Here is a 21223-nt window from a genome sequence, read left to right on the forward strand (position 1 = left end):
CCAGCACCCTAGAAGGCCTTATTAGTGGCATGGCCGTCAGCGTGGGACTTTCCCCTCCCCCAGGTTCCTGCCGTGCCATCCCGACTTAGTTATCGACGCACCGCCTCATCGTGCATTAAGGCTGCACATTCTCATCCTCTGTCTCTCTCATCCCTGCAGTGCTGAAGGAAGCCATACCTCTGGGCAGAGTAACGGGCGAGACCACCAAGCACTGGCCAAGGCGGTCCAGGTTCACCAAGACACTCTGCGCACCATGTACTTTGCTTGACATGTTTTAGTGTTTAGCGACTGTGTACCGAGTGGGATTCACGAGACCAGCTACCCTCAGACCAACAGATGGCCAGCCCTTCCGTGACAGCCAGCATTGAACATGAGACGTCATTGATTTTATTAGATTCTCCGTTTTCCAGAATGCCTTCCGTCCCAGATTTCACACTTGGATTTTGAACTGCAGACCTGTATGAGAACCCAATGTCATAGGAAATATGGTTTGCTAAAATCTATAAGCTGCTTATTAAAATAGAGTCCCGTGTTTCCTAAAAATCTAAAACCAGTCTATGAACTCAGGGCTTTAAAACATTTTTAATTTATTTGGTCATTCAATTTACTTGTTTTTAATACATGATTCTCTATGAAATTGATGGGCTCAAACTAGCTGTGAATCTTCTGAGAGTGAAAGCAACACAAAACACAATTGTGGTTTTAAAGCCTTGAACATTCTGATGTTGTCACTAAAGTTGATTTCCGGGCGATGCTCGTGTGCCGCTGGCGTGGCTCACCCAAGGTCCTTGACCGAGGGCCGGTGGCCATGCAGAGGCCTCCGCAGGTGCCGAGTTCTGCCAGCACTGCCCTTCACCCGGCCTGAACTAAGGAGCAGTGGCAGAAGGTGGGCCCCGTGTGTTTACAGCATTTCCAGGTCCAGAGAGGTTGGCAGACAAGTGCCATTTTAATAAAAATGTATTTAAAAAAAGAAAAAAGACAATATACTGACAGTCTAATCATCAGATTTGTCCTATAGGACTGTGACATTTATTTTCCAAAGTTTTTAAAGAATACGGGTCTGTGGTGATGAATACAGTACAATCCTTTTTCACTGTTATGTCTTTAATGTAAGAGAAAATTATATATATCTGGTTTGCAGTATTAATGTGATAGATAGATGCTGTTTTTTTCATTTTATTGACTATGGGGTGCTTCTGTGATCTGTTTAGCATATCAAGAGTGTTTTGGAGCCTGGAGACGAGACTGCCTCTCAGTTCTTAGTGCTTAAGGACAGGAATATGCAGTTAACTTAATGTGACAGCAACCCGCTTCCCCCCGTGGAGACTGTGCAGTGTGTACCCTCGGGAGGGGCGGGTATGCTCTCTGCGCCGCTCGCCGCCCTCCCTGCCGCCTCATCCCCCTGTGTCACTCACTCAGCTGATGAAGCACAAGTGGAAATTACTTATTCTGGCATTGCTGGGAAACACATTCGCGTGTCGGGACGCACTCCTCTCCGTGTGCGCTTTTGTCAGATGACTTTCATAGATCTATGCACTGAGATTTGTAGAAAGCTGTCGGTGGTGGCTCTGCTGGGCGTGAGGCCGTCAGTCACAGCGAAGGAGCCTGCCTGGCCCTGGGAGGCCCAAGGATGGCAGGGCCAGCAGAAGGCATGGGCCATTCTTCTGGGGTTTGCATGTGGGGTCCCAGGCGTGGGGTTGCCAGTCTAGAAACTGTTGCACTAAGACTGACACTGCGGACAATTTTGAAGGCTAACAACAGACAACTCTGTTTGTGCTGAGTGCGCTTTTTGTCCCTGTACAGTTTTAGTAAGACTCAAATCCGCGTTCCGTGTAGAGGCGTCAGGAAGGAGGCGAGCCTCCCCTAGTGCTGCTGTGCGCTCCTTAGATCCCCTCTTCCTGCTGCTGTTCCCTCCCCGGCCCTGAGCGACACTTACCTCGGCACTGTGGTGGGGTGGGGTGCCAAAGGAGCTGCCTCCTGCTGAGCGGCACCCCCGCCGCCTTTGTGCTCAGCTGCTTCGGAGGCAGCAGGAGGGGCAGCAGGCCGCCGGTGGGGGGTCGCCAGACACCTCGCCTGGATGTTGGCGGCAATGACAAAAGGGATGACTATTATTTGTGAAGACGTGTACTCAGAGTGGTGTGTGTGTGTACGCACGCGTGTGTCCCTGTGTGTGTGTGAGTGTCTTATTAATGGCATTAGTCTCTTCTGGCTGTATTTTTTTTTTTTTTATCTTTTTAAATGACAGAAGCCCCCACTCTAAGAAATCGCAATTCCCTGTTGTTTTATTGGCAAGTGGCACTTTCTCCTGTTTTCAGAAGGATACAGACATGCTCGTAGCTTAAATTAACAGATGCATTCAAGCTAAGGAGGGAATCTTGTGACTAGTAACTTTTCAAATTGGAAATTAGATTAGTTTCCAGCCATTTTTAGAATCATCTGGAACTATGTGTCTCGAAGGTGTGTTTCTTGCACCTGCATCAGGCTCTCTGTCTGGGGGATGGTGGTTCTTGTTTAAAATGCAGATTTGTGGGCCTGCTGCCACCTCCTGAGTGCGGTACTTCGGGGCTGGCCTGGGCATCTGTGTCTAAGCGATGGCCTGCAGCCCTGGGCTCCCTGGGGTCTGAGGACCCAGCTCTGGCAGCACCCGGCAGGGAGGAGGTGCTTCCTGAGCAGATGCCTGGGACAGACTGGGCTGGCAGAAAAGTAGGACTACAATTTTTTTTTTTTATCATTTTGAAGGAAAAGTTTTCTTTTTAGTGGGCCAGAGTACTTTGAGAAGGGTACTTTTTTATAGCCCTATGCTTGTTTTATAAAACTTTTAATATTAAAAACATTAATAGACCAAACATCTCCAGCTGGGTCAGCTGAATACCTTTGTACATGTCTGATGATTCAGAGTTTAAATGGCTGTAGTTACAATTTCTCAGGTAAACAATTGTTTTCTCAAATTTTTACCAATCCCTGCATTATTAGGATAAATTTTGAGACAGTGTAAAACCTCAAAGTACAGTAGGGTAAGTCCCAGCCCTGTTCACGTGGAAGCCAGAGGTGGCCCCTTCCCCAGCATCTGATCGTCTGATCCTGTGGGTGCCTGGGGCCTCACCATCCTTCCCCGTCCAATGCTGCCCGCCCGGGCCTGTTGAGATTTGAGGGGTGCCCACTCGCTGGCTTTGTCCCCATCCCACTGTTAAGTAAGGTGTGCCTTGCTTTAAGCAAACTGAATGTGAAAATTATGTTGTAGAAGTCTGGGTTTGTTTAAAAGAAAAACTGGGATTTTTATCTCATCTCTTTAAAAGAGGTCTCCTGATTCGATTCCTGTACTGGGACTCTTCCTGGTATTTTTTACATGTTCACTTTTTAAAAACATTGATGTACTCCCATCCTTTTACCACTAACCTATCACATTTGACAAGTTCTTGCTGTAATGACGAATCTATTAACGAACACCAGGGGAGCCGTGGAAAGCTGCCCTCGTGTGTGAGAGCCGTGCGGTGACGCAAAGCCACCATCCTGTTGTTTGTGTGTCCTAAGCTCAGATTTTCCTGGTTTGGATAAATTTTGTAAAACTGGGCATAGCTGTACTTTTAGAAAGGGATTGTTTTCCTTAGGTTTTGGTTTTCTCTGGTTCAAGCAGTCTTTACATGCAGACATTTTATAGCACATTAGGGTCTCCCTTTTCTTTTCAAGATGATGTTGCTTTCCGGTGGTGGTGTCACACTCCTTTGAATGAATGTTTGCACTCTAGAACCACGAACGATGCGTGCCCATTGTACAGCTTGCCCAAGAGGGAACTGTTGGAAGCGGGCGGTGACCTCCGCCCTGTTTGTTTGAGGCTGACCCAAACTGCTGTCACTGATGTTTACCCCGGTGACTCAGCGCCCGTTAGAACAGATCATGTCAGTTCAGTTCCTGTAGTGGGGTTAGTAGGTGGGGGGTTTTACTGTTGTTGTTATTTGTTACTTTTATTGCTATTAAATGCAAATATTGCTATTTATTTTTTCCTTTCTGCTCTGGTTTGGTTTGGCCGACACAGATATTCCAGTGCATGTGGTACCTAATGGATGTGATAGAAATGATTTCCCCAACTTTTATAAATTACCTAATGTTTACCTTCAAGTTTGCTGGATGATTTATTTTTGAAAGCCACAAATGTGATTTTTCTGGATGAATTGTTTTTCTTATATATGCAGCAATGTAATTTTACATTGATCTGCGGGATGGTTTAAATTTTATTTTTACAAGGCAGTTTTTCAGTCAAATTATATATTTGATACAATATGCTAAGGATAGACCGGCCACACGTCGGGCAGCCGGGACACCAGAGTGTCCCCAGGAGGCCTTTGGGGCTGGGGCGGCTTCTCGGCTGCCCGTGCTGGTGGCCCGTGGCTTGCTCCCTGCACCTCTGGGAACTGGTTGAGTCCTTCGGTGGGACTGTGACCCGCTGGACAGTTAAAAGGATTTTTCATGGGCATTTTTCTACACATAAGGCAGTTCCATTAGGAGGAGCTTTAGAAGTCGACATAATCCAGACAGTGGACAATCCCAGTGGCCCAGACAAGCCATACGACATTTTCCTGTGACCTCTCTCTGACCCATCTCTCACGCTCATGAGAAAAGGAATGTACAATAACTAGAAACAGAAACTCCCTCAGTGCTCATGCGCCTCACTCGCAGAACTCGAGTGTTTTATTTATGTTTGAAGTCCTTCCCCAAAGTGACCGAGAAGTTGCGCTCTCGCTGCCGTGCCAGCAGTTTCGTCTGCTGTGATGCTCTTCGGTGCAGATGCACTGCACCTGTGACTTCGTCTTGGGGGTGCCCCTGTTACACACACACATGCTGACCCTTTTCTGTAAGGAAAATCTTCAACTCAAAATAATTGCACTGATTTTTTGACAATTCTTTTTACGATGTCCCACTTTGCATCTGCTGTACTCGTTTGAGATGACTGTAAATAGATTTATGTTAGGAGAAGTGATGTGAATGCACCACGCGGCTCTCTTGTGGAGACACTGCCTCGTATTCAGTATTATGTGTTAGAGTTGTGTGGACTTAACTCTGTTCCGCCCTTGAGCTTCGTATCTGTTGACCATTTATGAAGGACAAGTTCGCCTCATTTTCTTTTTCTTTTGAAGGGAAGTTTTAGATCTTTAACATACTAGGAGAACATGGTCTCTTGGTGCCTGATGATTTAGTCCTAAGCAGACTCATTGCAGTCTTGTGAACACTGTTGTGGTCTGTTTGAGTCCTCGTCGCTTACCATGGCTCTCCAAAGCATGGTCTTCGCGTTCCACCCAGCCTGGGACAGTCCGGATGGGAGGCGTCTGCTCCGCCTGCTACCAGGACGCGAGGGCCTCCTTGCGTCTGTGGTCAGAGTCATTTTAAAGCCATGAGGTCACTGTTGTGTCAAAGCTGTCATTTGTGCCCGTTGTTTTGCTAGAGTAGCAGTGTGTGCTGTAGCCCCCGTGTGTCACTCTGTGGTCAGGCTACCCTGTGTCACCCCCAGCAAGAAGTATTTCAGCCCAGACCAGTCTGTGTGTGTGTCCGAGTCACACCAGTGCCATTACGGTGCCCTCGCTTCTGCTTCTTTCAGTATGTTTTGCCATGTTATTGTCTAAAGTGAATGTATTGGCTTAGCCAAATCACTACAGAAGGTGGTTCCTAAATACCTTTTAGTTTAAAAAAAATGCAGATAAAGGCTACCTCTGAATTCTCAATACATCATCATGTTTGCTCTTAAGTGTAGCTGTCCACACTGAAAACAGCCAATATGTTGCCTGAATAAACTGAATTGTGAACATCTATCTGTTCAGTTCTGGCTTGAAAACGTGTGTGCCATACTGTGACCCACGGGCAGCCCCTCCTCCTCTGCTGTGTCAGGTGGACCAGGGTCACCTCCATGCTGCGCAGCTTTGAGATTCTAGGATTCTACGACTGGCACGAGTGGCATGGGAGGGTTCTCTGCACGGGACAGCATGCTGTCCTTCAGGCCGGCAGGAGCCTGCACAGGTCTGTGTGTGGCAAAAGCTTGGAACAGCCTGTGTCCTGCCTGGCTTTTCACTTTCCTGTTTAATATAAGAAAGCACTTTTTTTCTGCTTTACGAATGGGTTGAAAATGGCCTCCTCTGTCCTCTCCTCCCTTATACCCTCTGTAAAATCACAAAGGTGCTTCAACACCGACTGTCGTGCAAATAATACATTTAAAATAGTTGCATGGTTTCAAGGACAGTGCAGATGTAATTGGCCTTTGACTTTGGGACCTTGGGTTACTCTCACTCCCTACTGCAAAACAAACTAAGGGTTGAAAACAAAGCATTCTGTTCAAATCCAGGGCCCTTTGTTTGAAAGAACACAGGGCCCACAGCTGGTGTTTTGAAGTAGAAGTTCCCACTAGTGGTGCAGTGGACCGTCTGAGGCTGACTTGCGGGAAGTCGGTCCTGGGAGGCTCTGAACACCCCTCCCTGTGATTAACCACTTTGCTGTCAGAAATGTCATTTTCCCCTACACTGTGCTGTGGGCCTGGGCCTCCTTCTCTTCTCTCTTTGGGTTCCGTATGTTCCCCGATCTTCAGGTTAGCACTCACCCCAGTTTCTCCATGAGTTTACTTCTGAGTTGGCAGCCGATGGTTTACAGTTGGAGGCATCTGGGTGTTTGGAGGTGGCCCCGCTCTTGTGTTGGTTGCTCATCAGAGATTGAGTTTGGCCCCGGCGGTTCTACTACGTCACTACCTGGAAGCAGTTGCCTTTAACACTGCTGTTTGGGGTTTCGATGCTTTTTACGCTACGTTGCGTGCTTTAATTCCAGAAGAGCTAAGTGTCCTTTGCAGTCTCTCTCAGAATGTTTTGTAATTCTGCCACCAGACTGTTCCGTGCGAACAGACCTCAAGAGGCTTGGGCACTCGTGGGTGTCCCACTGCCTGCTGACCCAGGGTACTGGCTGCTTGGGTCTGCTGGGCTGGCCTTGGGCTGTCAGAATCTGGTCCAGGGTGTTTGAGGGGACACTGCACGGCTGCTCGCCCCTCGACTCAGTCATGGGAGCTGCGGCACGCAGACCCACCACAAGGTTCCTGCACGCGCATCTCCGGAATGCTGCGCTGGGGCTCTCCCACCGTCTTTGCGTTTGTGAGAATTTACTCAGAAGTGAGAGAACTGAAGATTCCTGGTGCTTTTGTTAACACATTTCTATCTTATTGGTTGATGTGGAAATTTTAGATGTGTTAGGTCTTTAAATGCTGTGGGTAGTATGACTAAAGGGTTAAGTCCTCGCCTCACCCCCCAACCCCCTTTTGGGAGGTAGGAAGAGGCTAAATTATCTCCTATTTAAAACCTCCTTGGATTTAAGTAGTTCAGAGTTAAAGCTAAAACACCAAATATTAACTCTTTCCCCCAAGTGTCTCCAGGAACTGGACGTTGGGGCCATTCTCATTCAGTTCTTTCTGAAGCTTCAAGGTCCTTAAAATGAGGGAGTTGATCCCAAGAACACCCCACAGCACCGACCAGCGGGGCACAAGGCAGGCGACTTCATAGATTGGGGTGCTCGTGTAGGGGTCCGGGACTCCTTTGAACTCTGGGAGTTGTGTGCACAGTCTTGGGTGGGAGAGGGCAGGTCCCTCTGTCCCAAGAAGCCAGTGGTGCCCAGGCCTTCCTCTGTCTCCATCGGTGCCAGCCTGATCGCGTTCTGGAAGACCCAGTCTCAGATTCTGTGCCTTTAAAGTCCGGTCCTCAGTGTCCTTTCAGAATCATTTTGGGGCTGTGTTTCTCTGGGGAACTAAGCCTGTGCCATTCCACAAGGCAGGCATGGACCTCCAGCCTTGGAAGCTTGCTTTCCGCTCCTCAGCCCTTGACTTGTAAACTGTGATGCCATGTGGTCTGGAGCCGCGGGGGACGCACTTGGTCTCATTGCGGAAAACGCTTGGTTCCAGTCGTGTGGTTTTTCCCATACCCTGACCAAGTCCACCTCTGCCAGGATTGCAGGAGATTGGTGCAAGACCCATCTCTTCCACGTTGACCATGACCATCTGCAAAGCCTGGTGGTCTTGTTCTCATAGTCACTCAACAAGAATATTTATTGTAATGGAAGTCGATTTTTTAAAAAGGAATTGGAATCATGTCTTTGTAGAAATTATGTGTGTGAAGTCCTCAGCTGTAAGGTGCTATTCAGTCCTGTGACCCTTATTTTGGAATGCTCTTCATTACTGTTGCTCTGTTTTGTGACTTCCTGGGAAACCGCTTACTTCGGTGAGATTTCACCTTGAGCTGCGCATATAGGACACCAGTTTTGACTTACCTAATGGGCAGGTTTTCTCTCCAGCTTTTTCAAGCCAGGTATTGAGCAGTTTCTTGGCTAATGGCCTAATGAGAAACCACCTTTCCCTGTCAAGGGGTGATTTTATTGATTTTAAGCAGGGAAGTAATCCCACGTACTTATTTCTTAAATACCTAGAAAGTTCTTCTTGGTGGCTCCTCTTGGCCCTCCCCTCTTTCTTCCCCAGCCCACCATCCTGAAAGGCAAGGAATGGCCTCTCCCTCCGCAGAGGCACAGGCTGCAGAGGGAGCACTGTGGCGGCAATCCCAGTTCCTCGTCAAAGCCAGACAGACACGCGCGACTCAAATCCTACAGTATGGAGGGTGGCGTTGCGTTGAAATTCCGGGCCTGAGTTTGATAGTGGATTTTAATGTAGTTGTTAAAGGTATGAATTCATGTTTTGTAACTGTAGAGGCAAGTTTTTATTTTTAAAAAAGTTTTGAGAGAATAATTTATAAGTTTCTGTGCAGCAAAGTGGCTAATTACTCATTAAATACAGGAAAAGAATGTAGTATCTAAATCCAGCTTTTTCTTACCTCTGGTACACTTCAGATTACTTACCTAATACATATTGAGGGGTTTTAACCCTTAGTTTTATCAATTTTTCTAGTTTTATTTTATTTTTATAAAATAATTGAAAAAGAACCAAAAATGAATTCAAAAGTTCCATAGATGGATTTTTGCCCCTTCTTAATTTTCCCCCACAATGAAAACATTTTAGAAGACATTTTGAATCAAAATGTATTACGACCATTGAAAGTTCACTATTTTCTAAGAAGCTGAGCAGCTCCAAGGGCCTCGTTTCAGGTGGTACTTTCTATGTATTGTCTATGGGCGTGTTTCTACCTGTACAGTGGAACCATGTGACCATGTCTTGTGCTTGCAATATAGAAACCATGCAGTGCTGTTTTGTAAATTGACAGTTTCTGTATAAACTCTTATTTATATACATTGGCCTCTCTGTATGATTTTCCATTTGCTACATGAATTGTAAAATTAATTATAAAATTATAGTACCTGCTAAATACAATTCTGAGGCTTCATGTCATTGTCTTTAGTTGAATACCATGCTGTGTGTCTTGAAGATGTCCACGCTTGCATGATGCTAGGTGGCAATGCCACTTTAAATTAAGCCTTAATCAGATGTTAAATTTGTGAGTTTCAGAGTATGCAAAAATATTAGGCAGAGTGAGTGTAAACTGTTCAGATCAAGATGCTGTATCATAATTCAAGTTATTTTTTCTGGAGTTAAAGGGAAGCATTCAGTGACCCACCTCTCTGTCTCTCTCTCTCTCTCTCTCTCTGTCTCTCTCTCTGTCTCTCTCTCTCTGTCTCTCTCTGTTTCTCTTTCTCTCTCTTGTCTAGCTTGGCTGTGGCCATAGCTTGATGAAAATGGACCATTGTGCATTTCTGTGACAGTCAAAAAGACCTGTTCTAAAAGTCTTGCGACTTTTTCAGGGTTTTTTTTGTTATTTTTTTTTAATGTTTCTTTTTTTTTTCTCCCTCCAGTCTGAGATTTCTGTGTGGCTGATGGAGAGTGCAGTTTGGGCGTAGGTCTTATTTGCAAACCTGCTCATGTTCTAAGCTTTCTTCAGGTAGTACCACCTGTCATCGCTTCTGCATATGATTTAAATGGATTTTTGTGTTTTGATAAAAGTATCATAAATTTAGAGATAAAATGGAGGGGACCCAGCTTTCTTTACAATGTGGATCTACCTCAGTTAAACAGTTGGGTGCTATTACTAAGTCTGTCAAATTTAATTGGAAAAAGTAACCAAACAGTGAGATACAACTCCACATGAAACTTGAAATTGTAATTTCCGTTTATTTAATGATATTTTTATTTATTTGTGCCTTTTATGTTGAACCCCAATGCATTGAAAAAAAATCAGTATGAAACAGTACATATTTTATTTATATTACAAGTGGGGAGAAACGTCCAATTGGTCATGGAATTTGATAGACTTTCCCCCAGCCAACTGCTGCAGTGTATTATAATCCCGACTGCCCCCTGTGAAAAGAAAAAAAAAATGTCCAAGAGCAAACTTAACATTTTACAATCAATAAAGTCCAAACTCCTCTATGCACATATTTATAGCTTATCACTTCATTTTCTGTGCCAGTGAAGGGGCGGCCAGAAAAAAAATCCCAAGTACCCTCATCATTGCTTTTCTAGCCATTCATGCCCCTTCTTCCTCTGGCACATTTTCTAAGAGTTTATTTCATAAGCAGCAAATGGACTGTTGTCGATTTCATCTCTCCTGACCTACCTGGTGGAGGTGCTAATGGCCATGGACAGAAAGGGGCGAGCCAGAGCTCGTGGCTTTGTGGAGGCAGAGGCCTGCATTCAGCAGCGGCCCTGTGTGCCTGTAAGTTAGGGAGGCTTTCTGACAGGTAAGAAAATGAGATAGGTTGATGACTTACCATGCTTTTATATTTGGCAGTTTACAATTCTAGACTTTTCCTACTATGGCGATCTTTTTTTACTTAATTCTTTGGAGGTAACAATATTTTGGAGTCTTAAGAATTTGATTTTATACCAATAAGAAATAAAAATTAGGGATCTTTCCTGTAGTCTATAGTTTTACTATTTTAAAGAGATCTCTGAATTTTACAAGAGAACCAACATTCCTTAATGGCAGAACTTTGAAAGTTGATTTGGGAGGCTTTTTGCTGCAGGATCTCAAAAATAAAAAGAGAGATAGATGATTCTACTTAAATGTTTTTAATTTTCTAACTTCCATCAGGTTGATACTTAAGCTCTATTTTGTAAAGAGTAAATCATCCTTCAGTATGCTGCAGAAGATGATCAGCATTCTTGCACTTTCTCAGTAATAAGACGCGCCGGGCAATTGGCTCCCCAGGACGCATTGTGTTTTTAACCTAACGAGAGGACTTTGGGGCAGGTGATTAAATTTATATAGGTACCTCAAGAAAAAGAACCTGAATATGCTGCATTTTATTTCTTTAGCTTTTACATGTAGCATTTTGTTTTGCTTTTGTTATTTTTGTTTAGATATATGCTTTTTGGACCCCAATAGACTGTTGAAAGAAATTTAAAAATTACTCTTGTAGGGATATAGTATCCTTAAAAAAATAAAAAATAAAAAAAATTGCTGCAATATCTGGCTCGAAGGTTGCCCTATATTAGAACATTAGCCAAATACACCCGAGGAGGCGGATACTATGTTTATAAGCAGACAATAATGTTCTGAATCCTTTCTGTTCATGCTGCTTTCTTAATTCATTTCTCCATGTCATCAAGAGGTTGGGTAACTTATTTCTAAGCTCAAGGTTAAAAATCATGTCACCTTTTCTTTTCCCCCCAACACAGACCTCAGAAAAATTGCAATTGAGGAAGTAGCATGATTCTAAATGTGTTGCTGAAATCAGGCAGCCCGCGCCTCTGGTCTCTCCAGAGAGCCCGTCTTCACATGTCTCTTCCTCAGCACTCACCCGAGACTGACCAGATGGGGGGCGGTCTTGATTGTCAAGATAAAACTGGTGAAGAAAGCTAAATGCTGAGAAACTGAGCATCTATTGTCGTGTTTAAGCTTAGCTGGGTCCTTTCTAGTTTGTTTTTACAGCTTACTAGGTTAAGTAGTTTGCACTATTTTTGCAATAAATTCATGGAAAACCTAACAGTTACTTGTTTTGTTTCTTACTGTGTGTATATAAACTAATACTAAAAGTTTGGCATAGTGTTTTTTCACCTCCTTACATAACCCCTAACATGCACAGAATGCTGTAAATCTGATAAAATATGATGTGAATGATATTTTATAAAGTTATTTTGTATGGTGTCAATTTTGTTTTGCCTCATAGTATGTCAGCAAAAAATGAAATAAAAGTCCTCCTATTTACAGCTGCCTCTTCCAAAAATCTTCAATTCCTCACGTACTTCTTTAGGCGCTTCCTTCTGCACAGGTTGATTCCAGTTCCCGAGGCAGAAGCATGCCTTCAGGGATGGAAGTCCAGAGCCCTGTTCCACAAACGGGGCTGTTCCTTGAAGAACGTACTTGGCAGAGCTGGGCATTACCCAAGGATTTGGGTTTCGGGGATGGGAACCACAGGCATGAGTTGGGCGAGTGGGAACAGCCATGGTGTCTCGGATAGTTGGCTGTTGCTGCTCTTGCAGCATGCGAAAGGATGAAGAAGCCATTCAGCTAAGCCCATCACGAGCAAGGTCCTGAGTTCTGTGTTGAGTGTGGGAACCTGAGCTGGCACCGTCCTGGTTCTTGGCCTAGCCAGCCACTTTGTTACTGTATCCTGGCTAGGTTTACAAACATTGGCACTGCTCCCAAATCCCTGGTGGCCTCACCCTGACTGGGCTGTTTTTGACTTCTGCTGCTGTCTAGACTGAGAAGATGACGTGCTGGGAAAGGAAAAGGGGTTTGTTTTTTTTTTTTTTTTTTGAGATGGAGCCTCACTCTGTTGCCCAGGCTGGAGTGCTGTGGTGCAATCTCAGCTCACTGTAACCTCTGCCTCCCGGGTTCAAGCGATTCTCCCACCTAAGCCTCCTGAGTAGCTGGGACTACGGGCCTGTGCCACCACCATGCCCGGCTAACTATTGTATTTTAGTAGAGACAGGGTTTCATCATGTTGGCCAGGCTGATCTTGAACTCCTGTCCTCAGGTGATCTGCCCACCTCGGCCTCCCAAAGTGCTGGGATGACAGGCGTGAGCCACTGCACCCGGCCAGGGTTTTCCTTTTCTTAAGAAAGCCCCAAATGGCAGCAAATCCCTAGGCTGTACATCACTGCTAAGGCAGGCCAAGGTTTTGTCCTGATTTCAGGTTTCCAAATTTTAAGAACAATGTTACAGAAAATGTGAAAATTCAGATAATCATCTCTAGTCACAACACATAGGTAATTAACCTTAATATTCTGATCTATCTTGTTCCACAGTCTTATTTTTTAAACAAAAATCAAGATTTCCTTTTTTTTAATGTATCTAGAACCCTTTACTACAGAATTCTTAGTATACTAAGCACCTCTGTGCCCGGTGGCCCTGGGACACGCTGGTCAAACCGGAAGAATACACAGAAACTCATCTACAGCAATATACTCGCTTGATGTGGCCTCTGTTATATTCTCGCTATTTCACCATCATTTATTGAATGGCCAGAAGCAGTAATGATTTAACACTTGCAACCGGGAGCAAAAGATTCATCTTCATAAAATCGTTTTGATAATCTGACAGCAGTATGCTAGTTGGAAAGAGGAAAGGCTGTAGGCAGTGTGAGGGAACCAGTTAGGAAGCTACTGTAACAACCTGGCACCTGGTTCAAAGAGGAACTGAAAGGGTAAGTGTTCCCTGAATGATCGGGTTGTAAATACTTATGGTGCCTTAAGAGTGCTTCAGGCCGGACGCGGTGGCTCATGCCTGTAATCCCAGCACTTTCAGAGGCCGAGGTGGGTGGATCACTTGAGGTCAGGAGTTGAAGACCAGCCTGGCCAACAGGGTGAAACCGCGTCTCTACTAAGAATACAAAAATTAGCCAGGCGTGGTGGTGCGCACCTGTAATCCCAGCTACTCGAGAGGCTGAGGCAGGAGAATCACTTGAACCTGGGAGGCAGAGGTTGCAGTGAGCTGAGATCGTGCCATTGCACTCCAGCCTGGGTGACAAGAGCAAGACTCAGTCTCGGAAAAAAAAAAAAAAAGATGCTATTAAGAGAATGAAAAGTGGCTGGGAGAAAATGTTTGCAAATCTCCTATCAGGCAAATAACTTGTATTAAGAATATATAAATCTCTCAAAACTCAATAAAAACTGATACCAATTTTTGTAGAGGCTGCAGAGCCACTGGAACTCACTACTGGTGGGACTGCAAAATGGCACAGCCACTTTGGAAAACAGTTTGGCAGTTTCTTAGAAACTTCTGTATCCCATTCCACTCATAAGCATATACCCAAGTAAAATGAAATCCTATGTTCACACGAAACCTGTACACAGGCCATGTGCAGTGGCTCCCAGCGCCTTGGGAGGCTGAGGTGGGCAGGTCACTTGATTGAGCTCAGGAGTTCGAGACCAGCATGGCCAACATGGCGAAAATCCATCTCTACTAAAAATACAAAAATTTGCCAGGTGTGGTGATGAGCGCCTGTAATCCCAGCTACTCAGGAGGCTGAGGTGGGAGGATGGCTTGAACCCAGATGGGAGAGGTTGCAGTGAGCCAAGATCACACCACTGCACACCACCCTGGGCAGCAGAGTTTGTGAGACTCCATCGCAGAAAACACAAACAAACAAAAACCAGTACACAAATACTTACAGGGCTTTATTAATTGTAGTCATCAAGGCCAGGTGTGGTGGCTTATGCCTATAATCCCATCACTGGGAGGCGGAGGTGGGCGGATCATTTGATGTCAGGAGTAGAGACCACCCTGGCCAACATGGTGAAACTCCACCTCTACTAAAAGCACAAAAAAATGAGCTAAGTGTGGTGATGCCACGCCTGTAATCCTAGCTACTCAGGAGGTTGACACACAATCACTTGAACCCAAGAGGTGGAAGTTGCAGTAAGCCATGATCATGCCACTGCACTCCAGCCTGGGTGACAGAGTGAGACCCTGTCAAAAAAAAAAAAAAAAATTACAATCACCAAAACTAGAAACCATCTATATACCTGGAAAATGGATAAACAGTTACAGCCATACAATGGAATCCTACTCAGCAATATAAAGGAATGGACTGCTGATACCTGTGACAACACAGATGAATCTCAAATGCATTCTGCTAAACAGCAAAACTGCAGACTCAAATGCTACATACTGAATGATTCCATTTATATGACATTCTGGAAAAGACAGGTCAGCAAACTGTGGTCTGGAAGCCAAATCCAGCCATTTTTTAATGGCATATAAGCTAACAAGTATTTACATTATTAAATGGTTGGAGAAAATAGTATTTCATGACACATGAAAATTACACAAAATTCAAGTTTCAGTTTGCAGAAATAAAGCTCGATTGAAACACAGCCGCCTGCATTCCTTCATATATTGGCTGTTTTCGTACTACAACAGCTGAGTTTAGCAGCAGCAACAGAGACTATAAAAGCCCACAAAGCTTGAACTATTTACTGCATGGCCCTTTCCAGAAAAAAATTTGCTGACACCTGCTATAGGCACACAGAATAGCTTGACAGTTGCTAGTTTAGTAAAAGGTGGGGAAGGAGTTGGCCACAAGGGAATTTTCTAGAGGGTGATGTAGTTGTTAATTGTGGTGGTGGTGGTGGTGACTTGACTGCATTTGCCAAAACTCAGAACTCTACACCAAAAAGTATTTTTAAAAATATTTTATTTTAAAATAAATGCTAATGAACAAGAGGGACAGAAAACACCAGTAGTTGCCAGGGTGCAGGAGAAGAGACTAAGTACAGGGAACAGGGGAATGTCCTGGGTGATAGAACTGTCCTATCGATTGGTTACAAAACTATGCATTTGTCAAAATTCACAGCCTAGACACTAAAAAGGGTGATTTTACTGAATGTAAATTATAAACTTTTTTATTTTTAAAAAAGAGATAATGAAGGCCAGGCATGGTGGCTCACGCCTGTAATCCCAGCACTTTGGGAGGCTGAGGCGGGCAGATCACTCCCGAAGTCAGGAGTTTGAGACCAGCCTGGCCAACATGGTGAACCCCATCTCTACTAAAAATACAAAAATAGGTTGGGCGTGGTGGCACACGCCTGTAATCCCAGCTACTCGGGAGGATAAAGCAGGAGAATCACTTGAACCTGGGAGGTGAAAGTTGCAGTGAGCCGAGATAGCGCCACTGCACTCCAGCCTGGGCGACAGAGTAAGAATCTGTCTTTAAAAAAAACAAGATAATGAAATGAGAGGAACCAAATATTTACCCTATGTGGGGTTTAAAAAAAAAAAAAGGCTTATGATAGGTTTTCTCTTAGAGACAGTAAAAACAAGTGCCAGGAATTGAAAGCAAAGAACAGTAAGATGAGAGAGATCTTCAATATACAAAATGTTTCAAAACTTTTTTTTAGTACAACATGCTTATACAAGAGGTAAGACTTATTTTTGTATTTGATTTGATAATTTGACTTGGAATTTTTCTGTGGGAATAAGTGTTAGAATGCTTATTTTTAAGTTTCTCAAAATTTGCAGGCAGTAAGCAAGGCCTTAAAGCCACAGAGGGCTCTAGAACTAGTTCCATAAAGCATTTTACTGTAAAAACATGTACAGATCTTTAATAGAAAAGTATGTTTCTTTACAGTAGAAAAATATCTGAACAGTCAACTTAAGACAAAAATTCAAATATAACATACGACCTATAAACTATATATTTAGCTAAAACTGAATCGAGCTGTTTATAAGAACTGATTCCAAAATATACATACATGAATTTACATAACTGATACATAGAAGTTCTTCAAAATCGACTGTAAATTGAAAAGTTAAAATTGGCCTTGCCTCTGCAGTTTGGAGCTGCAATGGCTGCCAGTATCGGCTGCTTTCTTGGTGCCTGAGCTGCAGGGTGGGCCTGTCAAGGAGGGACTGCTGTCTGGGTCACTTTCCCTCTGGCTGTTTGTGGCGCAGGTGCATGAGGTGCTCAATCTTGGCCTGGAAAGAATACCTCGAAAGAATATCACGCACTGGAAGTCTGTGAGGAAGTGAAGACGCTAAAAGCGGGCAGTGCTGTGTTTACTTATAGACAGTGGAGCGGGTCCAGGGCAGTCCTCGCCAGGCTGGTTTTTAAAGCACTTTTTTGGTTTAGGATTCAGCTTCATCATGGTCACTTTCATTATCATTGTCATTCTCCTCATCTTCTTCCCTCTTTTCCTCTTTAAGCATTTTCAGGTATTTACTAGCTAATATCTTCTTTGGTAATATATCTTAAAAACATAAAGCTTACATCAGCAATTGGTTATGGTAGACTATGAACACAGCAATGCACATTTCAAAATGTACTAGTTCCTGCTTTGACCTCTACAAGAGGTTCCAAAACAAGATGAAATTCAGGCTACATTTCTGGGTAAAATATCACAGAAACTAGCATTGTCTCCTAACAAATGCTATAGGCCTCTTTCCATTATTCCACTGAGTACAAACCATGGTGTCTCTATGAGCTGCTTTTATAAGCAACCCTGCCCGATTACCTGAGATAGGCTAGGCTAGCCCCAGGGCAGACTTAAGCTCTAACTATGGGCATGTGGACCCACCCTGAGTTTTCCCTTCAGTGGCAGGAAGGGTCGCTGTAAAGGACTGCCCAGCACAGGCGGCCAACCAACATCTTCTGAATGCTGTTGGCTTCACTGTTGTTCTAGGTGGACCACATAACACACACATTCAAACAGAGAAGACTAAAAGTATCTTCCTGTGACAGCTCATAGCACTTTGCGGCCTGCAAAGAGTAGCAAAAAGTCTAATTCCATGAAAGCAGAAGGGAGGCAAGGGGTGGGGAAAGAGCTATTGATTACTAATCATTTTTTAACCAGAATGTTTCAAAGACTAAGTACCTGCAAGAAACTGAAAAGTTTCTGATTCCTGTGCAGTATTTGCTAAATCACTGTAAGTCAGTACTTTCTTTTCCTTTCCACTGCCGTGTCTGTAGGAATAGGTGGCTAGGCATTGAACAAAGAGCTCCTAAAACAAAATGAAAAAGGAAAATAAAAGGTGTGCCTTGAAAATGTACCACAGAGCTTAATTTTGTAAAATTACATTGCTGATACCTTATTATCAGGCTTAAAATTACATTAAGATTTCAGATTATCTTGGTTTCTTAAATTACAAGAAATCACTGCGGAGGCCGGGTGTGGTGGCTCAACACTTTGGAAGGCTGAGGCAGTCGGATCAGTTGAGGTCAGGAGTTTGAGATCACACTGGCCAACATGGTGAAACCCCATCTCTATTAAAAATAAAAAATTAGCTGGGCATGGTGGCAGGTGCCTGTAATCCCAGCCACTTGAGAGGCTGAGGCAGGAGAATCGCTTGAACCTGGGAAGTGGAGGTTGGAGGTTGCAGCACTCTAGCCTGGGCGAGACTCCGTCTCAAAAAAAAAAAAAAAAAAAGAAAGAAATCAATCACTGGGGAAAAGAAAAACATGAGGTCAGAAAGAAAGCAAAGCCGGTATCAAAACTGGCAGAGAAGCAGGCATTTTCCAGAGGCTTTAGATGTCTAACTTATGAAAAAGATTAATCATAACTGTTTAATGGCCAACCTCTAGAATAAAAAAAGAAGCGGCCAGCAGTGCTGGCTCACACCTGTAATCCCAGCACTTTGGGAGGCCGAGGCGGGTGGATCACAAGGTCAGGAAATCGAGACCATCCTGGCTAACACGGTGAAACCCCGTCTCTACTAAAAATACGAAATCAAAATTAGCCGGGCATGGTGGCGGACGCCCGTAGTCCCACCTACTGGGTAGGCTGAGGCAGGAGAATGGCGTGAACCCGGGAGGCGGAGCTTGCAGTGAGCCGAGATCGCGCCACTGCACTCCAGCCTGGGAGACAGAGCGAGACTGTCTCAAAAAAAAAAAAAGAAAGAAAGAAGCAAAAAGCCATTCAAAAATTCTATTTGGCTCAGTAATACATTTTTAGTCTTCTATTTGCATACACTGTTTCTAAGGTGGTTCACCTACAACTATAGTGACCACAACTCACATTTTGCCGAAACTTTTCTATTCTAGAAACTAACGTACAATCCTCAGACCTAATGCAACAACCGGAACTGATCATCTTCTCCCTCCTGCACCCCAGTTCTTATAGCAGGGCCAAGTCTTCATTTTTACAGAGGCTGAACTGAGCCTTTCTCAAGGTTTTGACTTTAATGCATCTAGTTCAGTTAATAAGGGATGATAAAGACAGGCATGGTGGCCTGTAATCCCAGCAGTTTGGGAGGCTGAGGCAGACGGATCACGAGAGGTCAGGAGTTCAAGACCAACTTGGGCAACATGGTGAAACCCTGTCTCTACCAAAAAGTACAAAAATTAGCCAAGTGTGATGGCAAGCACCTGTAATCCCAGCTACTCAGGAGGCTGAGGCAGGAGAATCACTTGAACCCGGGAGGCAGAGGTTGCAGTGAGCCGAGATCACGCCACTGCACTCCAGCCTGGGCAACTCCATCTCAGAAAATAAGGGATCAGAAGTGCCTGCATAAATCCTCATTCCTTAATACCAACAGAATGAAACTGTACAGGAAAACACAAATGCCCCCAGATGACCCCAGGGTCACTTTCCCTCTGGCTGTTTGTGGCGTAGGTGCAATAATTGCTGAATATGCAATTATCTCCCTGGGCTCTAGGAAAACATGGCTCTGATATAAAGCGGGCAAGAAACCTGTAATTTCCCACTTCCTTTAGTTCTAGTCCAATACTGTCGGAACATCATATACTTAACTACAAGTAGGGACTGGAAAATGGAATCCAAGGCAAGCCAAAGCATTTAACTGTGTAGCTGAAACATGGCCCAGTTTCAGAACAGGAAAACATCTGGCCTAACACTATCAAGACGCAATTTCTTAAGAAAAGACAAAATTAACTATTTTGCACCCAAGAGGATGCTAAACAGGCTGTAAAACTAAGTTCCCTGGACTTCCTTAAATTCTGGTTGCGGTATGTGCTGCCTCTTAAGACGAGGGGCCAGGTGTGGCGGGCGGGTGGGCTCGAAAGCCTCGGACCGCTGGAGCTGGCACCGCACCTACGGGGAAAAAAGCCTCGAGTGGCGGGTGAAGCGCCTGGCTGCACCTCCCACGGGACATTGGAGGAGTCAGGGTCCCCAAAGCACGAGCAGGCCAGTGACGAGAAAAGGAACGCCGGGAGTGGGAATCTCGGGCGAAAAAGCCCCCAAAAAAACCTAACGAGAAAAGCGCCACTCGACACCGACGCCCACGGGTAGAGCCGGAAACTGCGAGCCGCACGCGAGGGAGGACGGGAGCGTACAGGTAGGCGGGACGAAAGGCACGCAGAGGAACGCGGGAGTTTACAGGTTTGCCGGACGGAAGCGCGCGAGAAATGGCGGGAGGACAGTGGGGTGGGAGGGGCGAAGGTGCACAAGGAAGGGAGGGGCGGGCGGAGCGAAGGAAGGAGAGAAAGGGCGGGAGAGGCGCGCGGTAGGCGGGGCGAAAAAACTCGGGAACCGGAGGGAGCGGCGCGGGGTGGGCGGGGCGAAGACGCACGAGAAAGTGCAGGGGCGCGGGGGCACCGTGGCGCGCGCCGGCGTGGGACGGGGACAGCGGGGCGCGCGCGAGCCCGGCAAGGGCAGCCGGCGGCGCGCGGGCCCAAGGGGAATGGGCAGTGCCCGGAGCCCGGCGGGGCGGGGCGCGACGGGTAAGGGCGGCCCACACCTCCGCCCTACCCCCTCACCGTGGCCTTGGCTGTGAGCACCAACGCCTCCTGGTTGATGCTGGACACCTCGGGGGAGCTCTTCATGATGACCCGGATGCGGGATAGAGGCAGCGAGATGAGCCGCTGCTCCCCGCACTTGTCTTTGCCCACGACCACGTCCGCCATCTTCCCGCCCCTCGCGCGGGCGGCAGCCGGCGGGCCCGACTGCTAAGTGGCTGCCTTGCCGGCCAGCCGGTGGGTGCGGGGAGCCGCGCCCGCTGCCCCGTGGGAGTTGTAGTGTGGGGAGGCGCCGCCGCGAGGCCTGGAGCGGCCCGTCCGGGAGACTACGAGCTCCGTGATGCCTCGCGCGCCCCATCTGCGCATGCGCCGCCCTTCGGCTCCTCCCCCCCAACCGAGTGTGTGACCTGATGTGGAGCCAGGAGTCCAGAGTCTAGTGAGGGGCGGGGGTCGGGGCGCTGCGGGGGCGCGCACTTCTCGGGAGTCTCCGAGCTGCGATCGCGGACTACGATTTTGATCCGGGTGAGGGCTCTGCGAATGGGCAAGCAAAACCCTCTGAGTCCGGGCCTCGTCGCTCGGTGCTGTGTGTTAAGGGCCTGCGCTGTGCTAGGACCGGGCGTGCCGCCGTGGG

The 21223-nt window shown here is 45.9% G+C and overlaps 2 protein-coding genes across 4 annotated transcripts in view; one reads left to right on the forward strand and one right to left on the reverse strand.

Moving 5' to 3' along the window:
- LOC105488387 (argonaute RISC catalytic component 2) overlaps positions 1–12164 on the forward strand; it is a 119274-nt gene extending 107110 nt beyond the window's left edge. For both annotated transcript variants that reach the window (XM_071067764.1, XM_011752382.3), the window contains exon 19: positions 160–12164. In XM_071067764.1, the coding sequence (XP_070923865.1) occupies positions 160–268 (109 nt within the window). In that variant the 3' untranslated portion in view covers positions 269–12164. The remainder of the gene's footprint in view (positions 1–159) is intronic.
- LOC105488388 (chromatin accessibility complex subunit 1) lies at positions 7138–20933 on the reverse strand. Of its 2 annotated transcripts, XM_071067765.1 has the most exons (4): positions 20614–20933; positions 17774–17900; positions 14573–17149; positions 7138–10312 (listed from the first exon to the last, which is right to left on the reverse strand). In XM_071067765.1, exons 1-3 carry the CDS (start codon positions 20758–20760, stop codon positions 17028–17030), a joined length of 396 nt encoding a protein of 131 aa, XP_070923866.1. In that variant the 5' UTR covers positions 20761–20933; the 3' UTR covers positions 7138–10312; positions 14573–17027. The 2 variants fall into 2 exon arrangements, with proteins under 2 accessions (XP_070923866.1, XP_011750686.1); XM_011752384.3 differs by lacking the exon at positions 14573–17149.
- Positions 20934–21223: the final 290 nt, after the last annotated feature.

This window comes from Macaca nemestrina, chromosome 8 (assembly GCF_043159975.1).
Source record: "Macaca nemestrina isolate mMacNem1 chromosome 8, mMacNem.hap1, whole genome shotgun sequence".
Taxonomy (NCBI): Eukaryota; Metazoa; Chordata; class Mammalia; order Primates; family Cercopithecidae; genus Macaca; species Macaca nemestrina.